The 15,344-nt window shown below is 44.0% G+C and overlaps 1 protein-coding gene across 1 annotated transcript in view; it reads right to left on the bottom strand.

Annotated features, from left to right (window-relative positions):
- The window catches only part of PPP1R9A (protein phosphatase 1 regulatory subunit 9A), a 165,154-nt gene extending 150,780 nt beyond the window's left edge, over nucleotides 1–14,374 (bottom strand). The window contains 2 exon segments of the mRNA XM_072154339.1: nucleotides 7,087–8,613; nucleotides 14,139–14,374. Of these exon segments, the coding sequence (XP_072010440.1) occupies nucleotides 7,087–8,469 (1,383 nt within the window). The 5' untranslated portion in view covers nucleotides 8,470–8,613; nucleotides 14,139–14,374.
- Nucleotides 14,375–15,344: the final 970 nt, after the last annotated feature.

Raw genomic sequence — 15,344 nt, 5'->3', positions numbered from 1 at the left:
ATACAAAAAACACAAGGGGAGAATCTATTGATGTGTTGATAGCTCGGGCAGTGCTAGACAACACTAGTCTAGTGCTAATAGACACCTTGGGGGTCATTTATCTCATTTCCCCCCTCTCTGCGCTCTTTTTTGCGCCTGTTGTGAGTCTATTTTTTTTGCACCTCATTTGTCTTTGTCGTTTTGGCTCTTTGTCAATTTTAGATGTAAAAATTAGTTACGCAAATCCCGCCATTGCCTTTCCTAAGCCTGGTCAGTACTGGCGTGTTATTGCGTGATTATTTGCGCCAGTATAGGCGCAATAGTAAAATAAATCTGGCGCAAACATCTGTAAAGAGGTGCAATGTAATGACAAATAGGGCGCAACAACACATGGACGAATTGAGGCATTCCAAAAAAAAACGCAAAATAGGCGCAAAAAGGTCCAAAAACACCAACGGGAAGAAAAGATAAATGACCCCCCTTGACTTTGAAACCCGCAAAAAAGGCCCCAGTTTCAGCTCTGGTGCTTTTGGTTCACATTGTACCAAAAACAATGACTTCCTATTATTGCACACGTGACCACTGAACCAATGTCTTGTGGGAATGAACAATACCCAGCGATTGGCTCAGAGGTCACATGTGGTACATAACGAATATTATGTCATCATCATCAACAGAACCAAAATCCATGGAACCAAAGAGCAGGTGCTGGAACCCAGTGGTTTGTAGACATCTTTACATTGATCCTGCCCGGAAACACTTGGATGGACCATGATCAGGTGGGATCAAGCCAGTTCCTCCTGGTTATCCCACCAAACCAATTGTAAGGATAACCGTAAAAATTAGATGTTGAGCCAATCCCACCCAACCTTCCTCTAGAACTAGTGTTTAATGCAAACCTGTTACCAGGAATGTCAGGAATAATTTCAGTACTTTATAAAACTGTATTTCACATTACCGGTCTAGCTGCCATCAGTATGTGGTGGGTCCCAGTGGGAAGGCAACTGCAGCAGCCTGTGTCTCTGTCCCCTCTCCTCCACACTAGTGCTTTTGTTCGGTTCACAAAGAGCAGACTCTAAGGGCTCTTGTTCGTGAACGACGGGAGCTGGCTCCCCTCAGTAAGGCGATGGCTCATTGAACCCCGCCCCTAACCGGCTCACCGTGCCCCCTTTAACCCAATACAATTGGGTTAAAAGTGGAGTGGTGTGGGGTGACTGACTGGCCTGCGGCTCCCTATTATATATTTAATAGGGAGCCGTTCAGGAGCCAGAAGAGTGAGCGGAGCCTAATGAGCCAGATCACGAAGAAGAGCCTAAATTCCCATCACTATTCCACACTCCACCAGCTCCTATCATGTGCAGTGAGCAGGAGGGAGGGAGGGAGGAGGATGGTGTGGAGGAGAGAAAGAATGCATGAGGACACTGAGACACAGGCACACACAAGCTGTAGCTGCCCCTCCCTCTGGGACTTAACACACGCTGCTGGCAGGGAGCCAGGTAATGTGAAATAAAGTTTTATAAAGTACTGAAATGATTCAGAATGCTGACAAAGGGACCTGTCACCGGCTAAAAAAAATCACATCTCCTTGATTGAACCATAAAAATGACATCTATAGTGAAAGAGTCGCTTTAAAGAAATGCGCTGGTATTTATGATTGTCACATATAGGGGCTGAGCATGTATGGTGCATGCTGGACTCTTCGAAAGGAAAAAGAGTAACATTTTATGGCTGCAGGATTTTTTTTTTAATACAAATAAGTCGAAATGTAGCAGAATGTGTGTTGTGCATAGACTGCACTGAGACGTAATTGCTTGAGACAATAGATTCGTACCTCTGGCGATGTGTGCGGCGGCCTGAGAGCGGCCCCGACTGCGCTCTGCACTTTCACATACAGACAGCAATTTAGTTTATGGTGGAAATTGTGTAAAAAAAAAAAAAAAAAGAAGGGAAATAAAACGTCCGATATTATCACTTTTCTCAGTGTCGTATAAGTTCCTCTTTCCGTAAAACAACCTCAGGGTTATCTGTGTTTACGATCGCTCCTGTCATAGGTCTTCACACAGTAACTGATCTAAATATATCTACCCAGGGGTTCTCTGCCTCTGCTTGTTAGACGGATCCCTGACGATCAACTGATTACAAAGAGGCCCCTAGGAATCAGCTGTGATCCACAGAAACCCATGGGAGTAAGTGTTTAGTCTCCCTACAGCACTCCCGAAGGGGAGATAAGGTATTGCACAGTGTCTATTCTGATCAATAGGTTGTCTGGGTTATTGCAGGATCGGACAGGTCCTCCAGAGTAACAGAGGCTCTATATAAACCACACTGCTGTCCAAGATTGAGGAATAATAGCCTCCTTCATGCCCTAAAGAAGGGAACTGGCTCTAGAGGTTAAAAGCTGTACATTTTCTAATAGACTTCTCTATCACTTCTTCACAGTTTCCACAAGCTTGCTGTCGGTTTGACATGGAACAGGAAGCTTCATTGTTTACTTCCTGTAGATAGACACCAGTCCATTGTCATGTGATCTCACACAGGTGCATGGTACCTGACATCACATGACCAGGATATAACGAGCCGTGCACCTGTGTGACATCACGTTGAACAGGGAAATAACAAGCTGTGCACCTGTGTGACATCACATGACCAGGGATATAATGATCCGTGCACCTGTGTGACATCACATGACCAGGGATATAACGAGCTGTGCACCTGTGTAACATCACATGACCAGGGATATAATGAGCCGTGCACCTGTGTGACATCACATGACCAGGGAAATAATGAGCTGTGCACCTGTGTGACATCACATGACCAGGGATATAATGATCCGTGCACCTGTGTGACATCACATGACTAGGGATATAATGATCCGTGCACCTGTGTGACATGACATGACCAGGGATATAATGATCCGTGCACCTGTGTGACATCACATGACCAGGGAAATAACGAGCTGTGAACCTGTGTGACATCACATGACCAGGGATATAACAAGCCGAGCACCTGTGTGACATCACATGACCAGGGATATAACAAGCCGAGCACCTGTGTGACATCACATGACCAGGGACCACTGTTTATCTAGAGGAACTAAACATAGAAGCTTTCTATAATGACAGCAAGCAGAGATCTAGAAAACAATACGGAATTGATAGAGAAAGTATATTGGAAAAATGTAATAACTTTTCATTACACAAACAATATAAATTATTTGCTGTAATATGGTTAAAGTGGACAACCCCTTTAAGTTACAAAATGGCCTAAGGAAATTTATAAAAATTGCTATAGTTAAAGGAGTATTCCGACAACATTTACAGCATTCGGTATCCATAGGAGTCATTATAAGTGTCTGATTTTCTGCAAAAAGGGGAACATTTCCCCACTTGTATCAAAGGAGAGCGCAATGGGATTCAGAGAGATGTACAGGCAAATGTTTTCATCTTAGGTATTGATGAGACAAAACTATTAATGATTCATATGATCAATATCAGATCCGACAGCAGCGATCACACTAGGGCTCTGGTCTCTTCACAGCGCCACACATTGTATAATGTCTGTACTTGGTATTGCATCTTGTTCCCTTTCACACCCTGACTGTGATGTTGCAGGAAAGCGGAAGTAGAGCTCACCTGAGCGTTTCTGAAGCTTCAAACAGCTGATCAATGGGGGTGTCAGGTATCAGACCCCATATAGATAATCTATCCTAAAGATAGGTCATCAATATTTTACCCCGTGAAAACCCTTTCTTTTCAAAGTGCTCTACCATCTGGAGAGAGGATCTCAAAAGCCTCTATACAGAAAGTTGTCATTAGAGTCCCTGTGGAATATTCTCTATAAGTTGTAACAGCCGGCAGAGGTGGCCATCTGTCCGTCCATTACTGGGAACTGATACATTGTAGCAAACGAGCAGAGAGATCTGTGCAGCTGCAGCTGATGTATGGAGCTCACAGGGGAGGTTGTTGACTGGATACAACTGTATCGGGTAAGAGCAGCTCTTGTTATTTAACGGTTTGTTAAAATGTATCAGTCTGGAATCCCAGGCTGTGGAGCTCACAGAGCATTGTCTAGACTGGATACAATTGTCTCCACTTCTCACCTGAGATCAGGACTCACTGAGGGAGAATATATGAAGTGTGTACGCCAGTCTTACTATTCCCCTCTGCTGGCGGACCACATCTACTAAGAGGCTCTGGTCTCTCAGTAGATCCAGAAGGGATCTCCACCAGGTCAGACCTGTTTAGACAAGGGGAACATTTACTAAGGACCTTGAGCCAGTTTTCTGTCGGACTTTGCACGTTCTTTCTAGTGCAAACTGCTTGCAGGGGTATTTAAAGGAAATCTACCACCAGGATGAAGGATTGTAAACTATGCACTTACATGCTGGTGTGTGGCCCCTCTGGCAGGATCTGCTCTTCATTAGGCTTCTTATGCCCTGGTTTTAAAGAAAAAAAAGGCTTTACAATTATGCAAATGAGCCCAAGGGGCTCCAGTCTCCATTTACACCTATGGAGCCTGGAGCCCCACAGACTCATTTTAATAATTTTTAAAGCCCTTTAAAAAAAAAAAAAACAGGACATAAAATGAAGAGCAGAATCTGCCAGAGTGGGCACACACCAACATGTAAGTGCGTAGTTTACAATCCTTCATCCTGGTGGTAGATGTCGTTTAAGGGTGCATTCACATTTGGTATGCCCGCTGTGTGGAGGAGAGGAGGTGACCCCTCTATCTTTTCCCAGTGTACGGCGCGGAACGGTTCCACACATGTGCGACTATTGCCGTCTATGGGGACGTATATGCGGGCGCGTGTACGTCCCTGCAGGCGGCCATGTGAATGAGCCATAAGTCTGTATACTGGCTTACAAGCCGTGATTCAGTCGCAATTTCCAGCACAGAGCTGGGAAGCGGGACCAATCCTCCCTCTTTGGGCAGGGAGGGGGTGATGCGTGGCCGTGAACTAGCTATAGCCTACGCCAAGTTGGGGTGCAGATTAAAGTACAGTTCTAGGTCAGGCCAGACCTGGCCTAAAAGTGACCTGGATGCATGATGCATCCAACCAGATGCTGGGGAGGGAGTGGGGGGTTTCAGTATGATATTTCCCCCCCGAGAGTATATTACAAAGTTATATAACACTCTATAAGCCACTATGGTTTCTTTACAGTAACCAACTATATAAGGAAGTTCAGCAATATTCGCTATTCTATACCGTACAACAATACAGATTTGGGAAGAGTAAACACCAAGTGATCGCTGCCACTTCCTGGTCATTTCACCCCTTCGCTCTGTATAGTAATAAAGGTGTAATAGTAGAAGCGACGTTACACAGTGACTCACAAAGAAATGCGATACGCCAGGTAAACGCTCAGCAATAGGTTTGGTCTCCAGGTTAATATTTAATATAGTAAATTCCTTGTAGAAGTGATCCTTGAAGGAAATGTGCCATCAAAATTCATCATGATAAACACTTAGGCCGCATTCACACGACCGTAGGGGGACGTATGTACGGACATACATACGTCCCCCATAGACGGCAATGGCCGCACCTAGTACATGTCCCATCTTGTCCCGCGTTAAGGCCTGTGTGCCATGCATTTCAATGGAACTGCATGGCACACCTCTCCATCGCGGTGGATGCATTCCCGCCTGGCCCTAGCCATACAGGCATACATCAGTGTGCATCCGGCCTTACTCATAGATCCAGGCACCGTCACTGTGGTAATCTTCTTATATTTGTTATCCTTGGCTCCTTTTTTCTAAAAATCTAATTTTAAAATGATTTTAATGAGACTGATGGGCTACGCTAGTCCTTCTGGGATCTGGCTTTATAGACTGTTACACTGTCTCATTCTTTTCCCTCAGCACTTCCGGCTCATTAGCATAATTTTGAGTTGATTTTTAGAAGAGTTGAGAGGTTGATTTTTAGGAGGAAGGAGGCCATGGATAATAAATATAAGAAGATACCACAGTCCCGGTGCCTGGATCTATGGGTAATGTCCCTGGTTTATCAGGATGGATTGTCATGGAAGATTTCTTTTAAAGATATGACTTTTCTCTTTCCTGTAAAGCAGATCCTATATAGCATCTGGTCATATAGATGGACAGATGTCTCGCAAATACTTACTGGTGGCGAGACATCTGCCCACTCTCAAAAAAAAAAGAGAGGACTCTTTACATTACTCATAGGTCAGAAATCTAATTTGGGGTATGATAACTCCATAGTCAGATTAATATATTACTAATCCCACAGCATGAACCCCCCAATCATGGAAACAGTGCCCCCTGTAGACAGTCACATTCTGTCAAAAACGTAACAATTGCAGGAGAACTATCACTCTATGCACACATGGACCGCAGGACCCTTATTGTTGTGATCGAGGGTCCAGTGATAGTACGACAACCTTTTTAACTTGGTTTTATCTTCTTACATCACATAAAAAATGGCACGCAAATGTATGGGGGGGGGATCCATAACATAGGAGAATGAAACATGAACCATGTAATATAACATTAAAATTAAAGGGATTTTTCAGGACAAATAACATAAACCATACTAACCAACTGCCGTACCAGGTTTAGCCACTGCATAGTATATGGAGCTGTGGTGGTAAACAATAAGGGGGGGGGGCAAGATTACTGTTGCCTTCTTACAGCTAGTATAGGCGCCATTAGTCAGACCCTAAACAATCTGATACTGGAGGTCTCTAACATCAAAGTCTTGGAAACCCCTTTAACATTAAATTAAAGACTCTGAAAAAGCAAACTAGACACAGACCAAAAACCAAAACCTCTCAAAACGACTTTTTGATATGAGGAGAATCAGAAGTTCAAACAGCTATTCGTCTATCCACTGACTTATCGCTGGGGCTACTGGGCCCCCCCAATCAAACCGAATCTAAGGAACTGCTAATAGCACTTGCCGATCCTTCCGCAGTTGAGTCCAGTGCTTGGCTATCTTTGGCAATGACATAGATAGTAGATGGAGCATCTACGTACGCACATGGGACCCCCTGTTCTTGTGATTGTCGGGGGTCCTGTGTATAGGAGATATCTCTCATTGACTGGAATACCCCTTTAACAGATATAAATTAGCAAATAACCCCGTCTTACTTTGATAGGAGCTTTACTAAATTTAATTTTCCGCTGAGTTGGAGCTTCTTCTTCTGCCGGCAATCCCGGTATCTCATAAAATTCCATGTCAGGTTCATAGGACTTATTCTCATCGCTATCATCATCATCCCCCGCTTCTGTCTCCTCCCAGTCCGCGCTAAACCTGGAGCGCACCCTGTAGACGTTGTAATCAGAGTGTTCGTAGGACTGGATGGTGGACAGACAATTCAAGTCGCCCGTCATACTCGTCCCGACGTCGAGAGAAGTGGGAGCTCCGTTGTTACGGTTGGGCGAGTAGTTGTCATTGTTTTCCATGGGTGTCGGAGATTCCCCGGATTTAGTCCTATCAAAAGCATTGACTGAGTCTTCCGACAGGTTATTGTGTTGCGTTATGTGCTCGGGTTTTTTCACTATGTGCCTCATGCTGTCGGCACCATCCGTGAGATTGTTCTTGACCAGAATGTTGTCGTTGGAAGTGCTACACCCTACGCTCTTTTCACTTTTGCCCTCTTTGGGGGAGACGAGTCCATCTTCTCGCGATACGGTCGCGTTCCTTTGATGCGTGTTCTCCACATGTGTATCAGCGTCAGTTTCCGGTGATGGAGACCAAGAATTTGAGTCTTTATTTTGCCCATAACCTTCGACAGAAGTAGGCGCGATGTTGAGTGGATAGTGTCCGGTCACCGAATACCCTTCGTTATTTTCGTTTTTCTCCAGAGTATTCGGACTTGGAGAGTCACTATTCTCGAACACTGCGCTAAGTTGGCTCACAGTTGGGGACAAAGCTTCAGTCCTGGAACTCAAACTGTCCAAGGAATCGCTACTCCCCCGATTCGACTTACTTCCGCGGCCCTCGTCTAGAAGTTCACTTGATCCTCGTCTATCCTTCGTGGAATTACCTCCGCTACTCATCCTAGAGCTTTGTGTACTGTGTTCAAACAACTTTCTGGTTTCTGTAAACTTAGAATAAGAAGGTCCATCCACTGTGTCGAAGCGACTGATCCTTTCCGAGACAGGTGTCTTGAGTTTGACGTCCGGAACTTCTCTTTTTTCCGAAAACTCTTTGGGCTTTGATCTCCTCGGAGGAGAGGATGGTGTTGCTCTGACCTTCCTTGTAGGTACGCCATTGTTTTCGCCTGGTTCCATGCCCATCTGCATGAACAAGTTTTTAATTCTGTTGACATTGGACCCATACCTGCGCCCCCTCGTCTGCTGGGTCTGGGGTACATCATTATCATCTTTTGGTTTGTCTTCCCCAGCGGGTTTTGGTTTATCGAAGGTACTTTTGAGAGCTTGAAACTCGGTCCTGTATGCATTCCTGTGGGGTGAGGCGCTCCTCAGGTTCGAGCGCTCTCCTGTGGCTTCTGTCTTCATCATGTTCATTTCAGCAGAGCGGCACAATGTGCATGATGACTAAGACGCCTTCAGAGTTCTCCCGTCATGGGGACTTCGTGCGGTTACAGGGGAAGATGGCTGCTATGACATGCCTCGCGTCCAATCACACCTCGGGTAAATCTCCAAGACAAACTGTGACAGAGACAAGAAGTTATATGAGATGCTTAAACAGGTAAATATACTCTACTTCTGCTTATTTTTGTTAATTATAACATATTTGTGGTTTTATGTGAAGGGAAACGGAGACAAACTTGATAAATCACTTATTACGTTGTTAAAGGAGGTAAAAGGACACGGCTGCCCCAGAAGTGGCAGATCACTACTTCTCCACCATAAAATATGTAACAGAGCTCAAAGTACCCATAACCTCACCTATGTATTTATAGCACTGAGGGACAGGTAATGATGTCATCATAAAGAGTCAGACAAACTCAGCTCTGCTTTACCTATGGAATATCCTCTAAACTAATTTTCTATCTAACTTTTAAAATTTGATCTTTTGTATTTCCTAAAGTCATCTCCCAGGCTTATTGTTGCTGCATCTATCGGCCTTCGTTCTGATGCAGCTTACGCTGATTCAAATTTAGCTCTGCTGGATCTCTGAAATTAAAGGGATTCTGTCACCAGCTTGTACACCATAAACTACTAGCCCCCTCTAGTCAGGTATGAAATATCATTTCTAGAATTCTCTCTTTTACGTGGAGTCTCACCAATTTACCTAAAAAAATACTCTCCCAATTCATGAGCAGAGAAGAATCATATTTCGCCTGAAGTTAGTCAAGTTTAGAGTATGCAGGGGGATTGTTCAGACATCCCTATCTTTGCTTCTACAACGAATATAAACATGCTACAGGTGTCATATAAAAGATAAGAATCTCATATTTCATTGCATCATAATTGTGATTGTGGAAATTCAAACTGAGGATGCAGATCAAGCTCCAGTCTATTTGTTTAACCACAAGCCTGATGCGATCTAAAAGAAGAGATTGTTATCTTTAATATGACATCAGAACCATGTTTCTATAGTGCTATAGAATCAAATATAGTCTGAAGTGACACGTTCCATGCAGTCTCTAAAGGCTGTGTTGTGCATACAATACACAAATAGATACATATATATATACATGACTATTCTCAGCTCATTTTCAGATTTTTTTTATAGGTTAATGAATGAGATAAGATACATACAGAAGTCAATTTTCTCTCGAAAACATAACAAAGAGAACTCTAGAAAGGGCATTTCATACCATACCTGATAGAGATGCTAGTTTAAATAAGGTCAAATCTGGTGAAAGGTTCCCTTTAAGACTGCTGCATCTATCAAACCCAACTCTGCCACCATTCAGCACCGCTACATCTCCCACACACAGCTCTGCTACATCTTCCATCCAGCTCTCCCCTATCTCCCACACTCCGCTCTGCTACACCTATCAAAGTTCAACCCTACTATATCTTTTAAACCCAACTCTGCCACCATTCAGCACCGCTACATCTCCCACACACAGCACTGCTACATCTGTCAAACTCAACCTTGTTTCATCTTAAAAACTCAGCTCTGTTGCATCTCACACATCCATCCCTGCTACATCTATTCACTTCCCAAATCCCACATTGCTGCGACTCACAAGCTCATCCTGTCACATCTCATATACTCTGCTCCGTATCATCTAACAACCTCAGCTCTGCTACACCTGAGCACTTAGTCCATCATGTTGCCTGCACAGCCGCAATGACTGACCTATTGAGTTTCTGTCCTGACCCTGATGTTTCTGAATTATTCCATTTACTCTCCATGTTTATTGACATAGGGGTGGGGGTGTTGGGGGACTCTGAGAGACTCTTATAGATCCTATAATGTAAATAATGGAGCATATACGGTATATACTGTATATGAATGTGTGTTGTTTGAGGTATTTTGTATGACGTATAAGGTCCTCCATGGGTTCCTTCATGTCTAGTACATGAATAAGGCCTTATAAAACCCATGTAAACAAAATCTGCCATTGTTACCCATAGCAACCAATCACATCACAGCTTACAGTTTGTATTTTGCAACTTAAAAATGAAAGCTGTGCAGTGATTGGATGCAACAAAGACATATTGTTTAATAGGGTATTATAAGGTCATTTATGTTCAACCAAGAGCTTACAATACCCCAACTATTAGGAGGGGCAGATCCTTGCCATCCAATGGATGAATCTCTTTGATCCCAAATAGTAGTCTCCCCTTTAAGGCGGCCATTTTGAATGATGTCAATGCTATCATTTCATTTTCCCCATTTCTGCTCTGTGGTTAGTGATCGTCTACTACACTGATTATAGGGTTTTATCACTGCGTTTATGGCGCAATATTACTTTAAATAATGCTGCAGCGGCTGTAATGGCCCTGGATGCTTCGCTATGAGTTACTGTCTCTTTGAACAGTAAAGGTTTTAATGAAGTTGCACTAAACGAGTGAGGACTGCGTTTGCCTTAAAGGCGAAATCTGTCCGTGGCTGATAATAAAGCCCCGGTGTTCTGCAGACGTGATTCTGTAACGGGAAGCACGCCAACAAACAATGGCCACTGAGCAGTCCTGTGCAGCCCATCTTGCAAATATGCCATTTCTGTAACTTACTAGCCCCCAGTGAATATGAAATACTGTAATTTAATCCTAACATCAATAATTCCCAATCAGATGCCAACAATGGAAAAATGTTCCAGGTATTAACATACAGAGCTCGGATGATAAACATGTGATGTAGGATGATTCCCGGGCCACGCGCTAAGCTTAGGCACCGCACAACAAATCCTGCTCCACCTGAGCAGAATAACAAAGGGAGAGAAAGGGTTAACTGCAGATGGCGAATAGGTAAAGGGTTAATGTTCTGTCTCCAGGCTGAGCTGTGATGGAATATGGAAGGTATAAGGAGAGTAGGGGGACAGCGTGTGTAGGGAGAGAGAGAATGATCCAAATATGTGTGTGATGTCAAAGGAAACAATACACTGTACACATAACAGTGGATAGACAGATAGATAGATAGATAGATAGATAGATAGATAGATAGATAGATAGATAGATAGATAGATAGATAGATAGATATGGGATAGATAGGTATGGGATAGATAGATATGGGATAGATAGATAGATAGATAGATAGATAGATAGATAGATAGATAGATAGATAGATAGATAGATAGATATAGATATGAGATAGGTAGATATGAGATAGATAGATAGATAGATAGATAGATAGATAGATAGATAGATAGATAGATAGATATGGGATAGATAGGTATGGGATAGATAGATAGATAGATAGATAGATAGATAGATAGATAGATAGATAGATATGAGATAGATAGATAGATAGATAGATAGATATAGATATGAGATAGATAGATATGAGATAGATAGATAGATAGATAGGTATGGGATAGATAGGTATGGGATAGATAGGTATGGGATAGATAGATAGATAGATAGATAGATAGATAGATAGATAGATAGATAGATATGAAAAACGAAATTGCGCAGCACACCAAATAAAGTGAAAATTTGGTGTGCTGCGCAATTTCGTTTTTCATATCACTGGAAGATTTGAGGCCCAGTCTTATGCAGCTTGCACCCACCTATTGACCTGCTGAATGTGCTGCTAGAAACTTTCTGTACGTAGATAGATAGATAGATAGATAGATAGATAGATAGATAGATAGATAGATAGATAGATATGAGATAGATAGATAGATAGATAGATAGATAGATAGATATGGGATAGATAGGTATGGGATAGATAGGTATGGGATAGATAGATAGATAGATAGATAGATAGATAGATAGATAGATAGATAGATAGATAGATAGATAGGTAGATATGAGATAGATAGATAGATAGATAGATAGATATGAGATAGATGATATATCTATGTCAAAGGATATGCAATACACATAACAGTATATATATGTACAGGCAGGCCATTATGTATGATTAGTTACATAGATAGACAGACAGACAGATAAATATAGATATGTCAATTCTGTATAGATTGGTGTATATATGTCAGCATTTTAGAAAGCATGTATGTAATGTATATAATTTAGAATATATGTATTGTGTTTATACATTCACATACTTCAAATATATATATTCACAGTACATATACATATATATGTGTGCATATATATATATATATATATATATATATATAGTATATAGCTGTACAATATGTGCCAGTGTGTATTCAGCCTATAGCTCAGCATAATATAAATGTACATTATGTTTCTGCACCATGTCTGATTCCAGCCCAGCGTATACATTATACACGTGCTGTATAAGAAGTGCTCACACAAATAAATCACACATTCACAGCGTATACACACTGTCCTGTACATGACAACGGCATGCATACTGTATACTGTACATGTCACATACGCTACATACACTGCACCCTGTATATATATGTATATACTGTAATACATACACTGCACCCAGCATACATAAATCGCACATGTCACATACACTGCACTCTGTGTACATATACTGCACATACACACTGGCATAAACTGCACATGTCACATACACTGCACCCTGTGTACCTATACTATACATACATACACTGCACCCTGTATACATACACTGTACATACATACACTGCGCCCTGTATACATACACTGCAACTTGTATACATATACTGCACATACACACACTGGCATAAACTGCACATGTCACATACACTGCACCCTGTGTACCTATACTATACATACATACACTGCACCCTGTATACATACACTGTACATACATACACTGCGCCCTGTATACATACACTGCAACTGGTATACATATACTGCACATACACACACTGGCATAAACTGCACATGTCACATACACTGCACCCTGTGTACCTATACTATACATACATACACTGCACCCTGTATACATACACTGCAACTTGTATACATATACTGTACATACATACACTGCACCCCGCATACATATACTGCACATGTCACATACACTGCACCCTGTATACATGTACTGTACATACATACACTTGCATATGCTACACATGTCACATACACTGCACCCTGTATACATATACTGCAGATGTCACATACACTGCACCCTGCATACATATACTGCACATGTCACATACTCTGCACCCTGTATACATACACTGCACCCTGCATACATATACTGCAAATGTCACATACACTGCACCCTGTATACATACACTGAAACCTGTATACATACACTGCAACCTGTATACATATACTGCACATGTCACATACACTGCACCCTGTGTACATATACTGCACATACCCTGCACCCTGTATACATATACTGCACACGTCACATACACTGCACCCTGCATACATATACTGCACCCTGCATACATATACTGTACATATACATACATACATACATACACTGTACCCAGCATATACTGTACATGTCACATACACTGCACCCCGCATACACACACGCTGCCTGCGCACACCTATGTCAATTGTGAGTATTGGGGGGCAGCAGCAGCCCCTGATCCCTGCCGAGGAGCAGGTGCCCGCTGCAGCAGTGCTGGCAGTGTAGTGTAATGCCCGCTGCAGCAGTGTAGTGTGCGGTGCCCGCTGCAGTAGTGTAATGTAGTGCCCGCTGCTGGCAGTGCCCCCTATGCTGTTACCTTGCGGAGCTGCAGCTGCGGTGGTGCTGGATGTGTGCACAGGGGATGTCGCCCTCCTCCTCCTCATGACTCAGTGCTGCAGTTCCCCTCCATGTCTCTGCCGGGCACAGCGGGCACGGATCACGGTGCCATCAGTGTCAGTAATAGCGGGGACTGCGCTGCCCTTGTGCGAGGCTCAGCGCTCGGGAGAGACCATTCCCGCCAGCTGCGGGGGGTGTGGAGTCTACCATCACACGGCGCCTGTTATTACTGTACTGCCGCCTCACACATGGCTTGAATAAAAATGAACAACATGGAGCTCAGCGGCCGAGGGTTATAGAAAGCGGGGGGCTGCAGGGGCTACAGGGTTATAGAAAGCGGGGGGCTACAGGGTTATAGAAAGCGGGGGGCTGCAGGGGCTACAGGGTTATAGAAAGCGGGGGGCTACAGGGTTATAGAAAGCGGGGGGCTGCAGGGTTATAGAAAGCGGGGGGCTGCAGGGGCTACAGGGTTATAGAAAGCGGGGGGCTACAGGGTTATAGAAAGCGGGGGGCTGCAGGGGCTACAGGGTTATAGAAAGCGGGGGGCTACAGGGTTATAGAAAGCGGGGGGCTGCAGGGTTATAGAAAGCGGGGGCTGCAGGGGCTACAGGGCTATAGAAAGCGGGGGGCTACAGGGCTATAGAGAGCGGGGGGCTGCAGGGGCTACAGGGTTATAGAAAGCGGGGGGCTACAGGGTTATAGAAAGCGGGGGGCTACAGGGTTATAGAAAGCGGGGGGCTGCAGGGGCTACAGGGTTATAGAAAGCGGGGGGCTACAGGGTTATAGAAAGCGGGGGGCTACAGGGTTATAGAAAGCGGGGGGCTGCAGGGGCTACAGGGTTATAGAGAGCAGGGGCTACAGGGTTATAGAGAGCGGGGGGCTGCAGGGTTATAGAGAGCGGGGGGCTACAGGGTTATAGAAAGCGGGGGGCTGCAGGGGCTACAGGGTTATAGAAAGCGGGGGGCTGCAGGGGCTACAGGGTTATAGAAAGCGGGGGGCTGCAGGGGCTACAGGGTTATAGAAAGCGGGGGCTGCAGGGGCTACAGGGTTATAGAAAGCGGGGGGCTGCAGGGTTATAGAAAGCGGGGGGCTGCAGGGGCCATAGGGCTATAGAGAGCGGGGGGCTACAGGGCTATAGAGAGCGGGGGCTGCAGGGTTATAGAAAGCGGGGGCTGCAGGGGCCATA

The sequence above is a fragment of the Engystomops pustulosus genome, chromosome 5 (assembly GCF_040894005.1).
Source record: "Engystomops pustulosus chromosome 5, aEngPut4.maternal, whole genome shotgun sequence".
Taxonomy (NCBI): Eukaryota; Metazoa; Chordata; class Amphibia; order Anura; family Leptodactylidae; genus Engystomops; species Engystomops pustulosus.
Note: the sequence above shows the minus strand (reverse complement) of the source record. Positions and strands in the feature narration are given on the sequence as shown.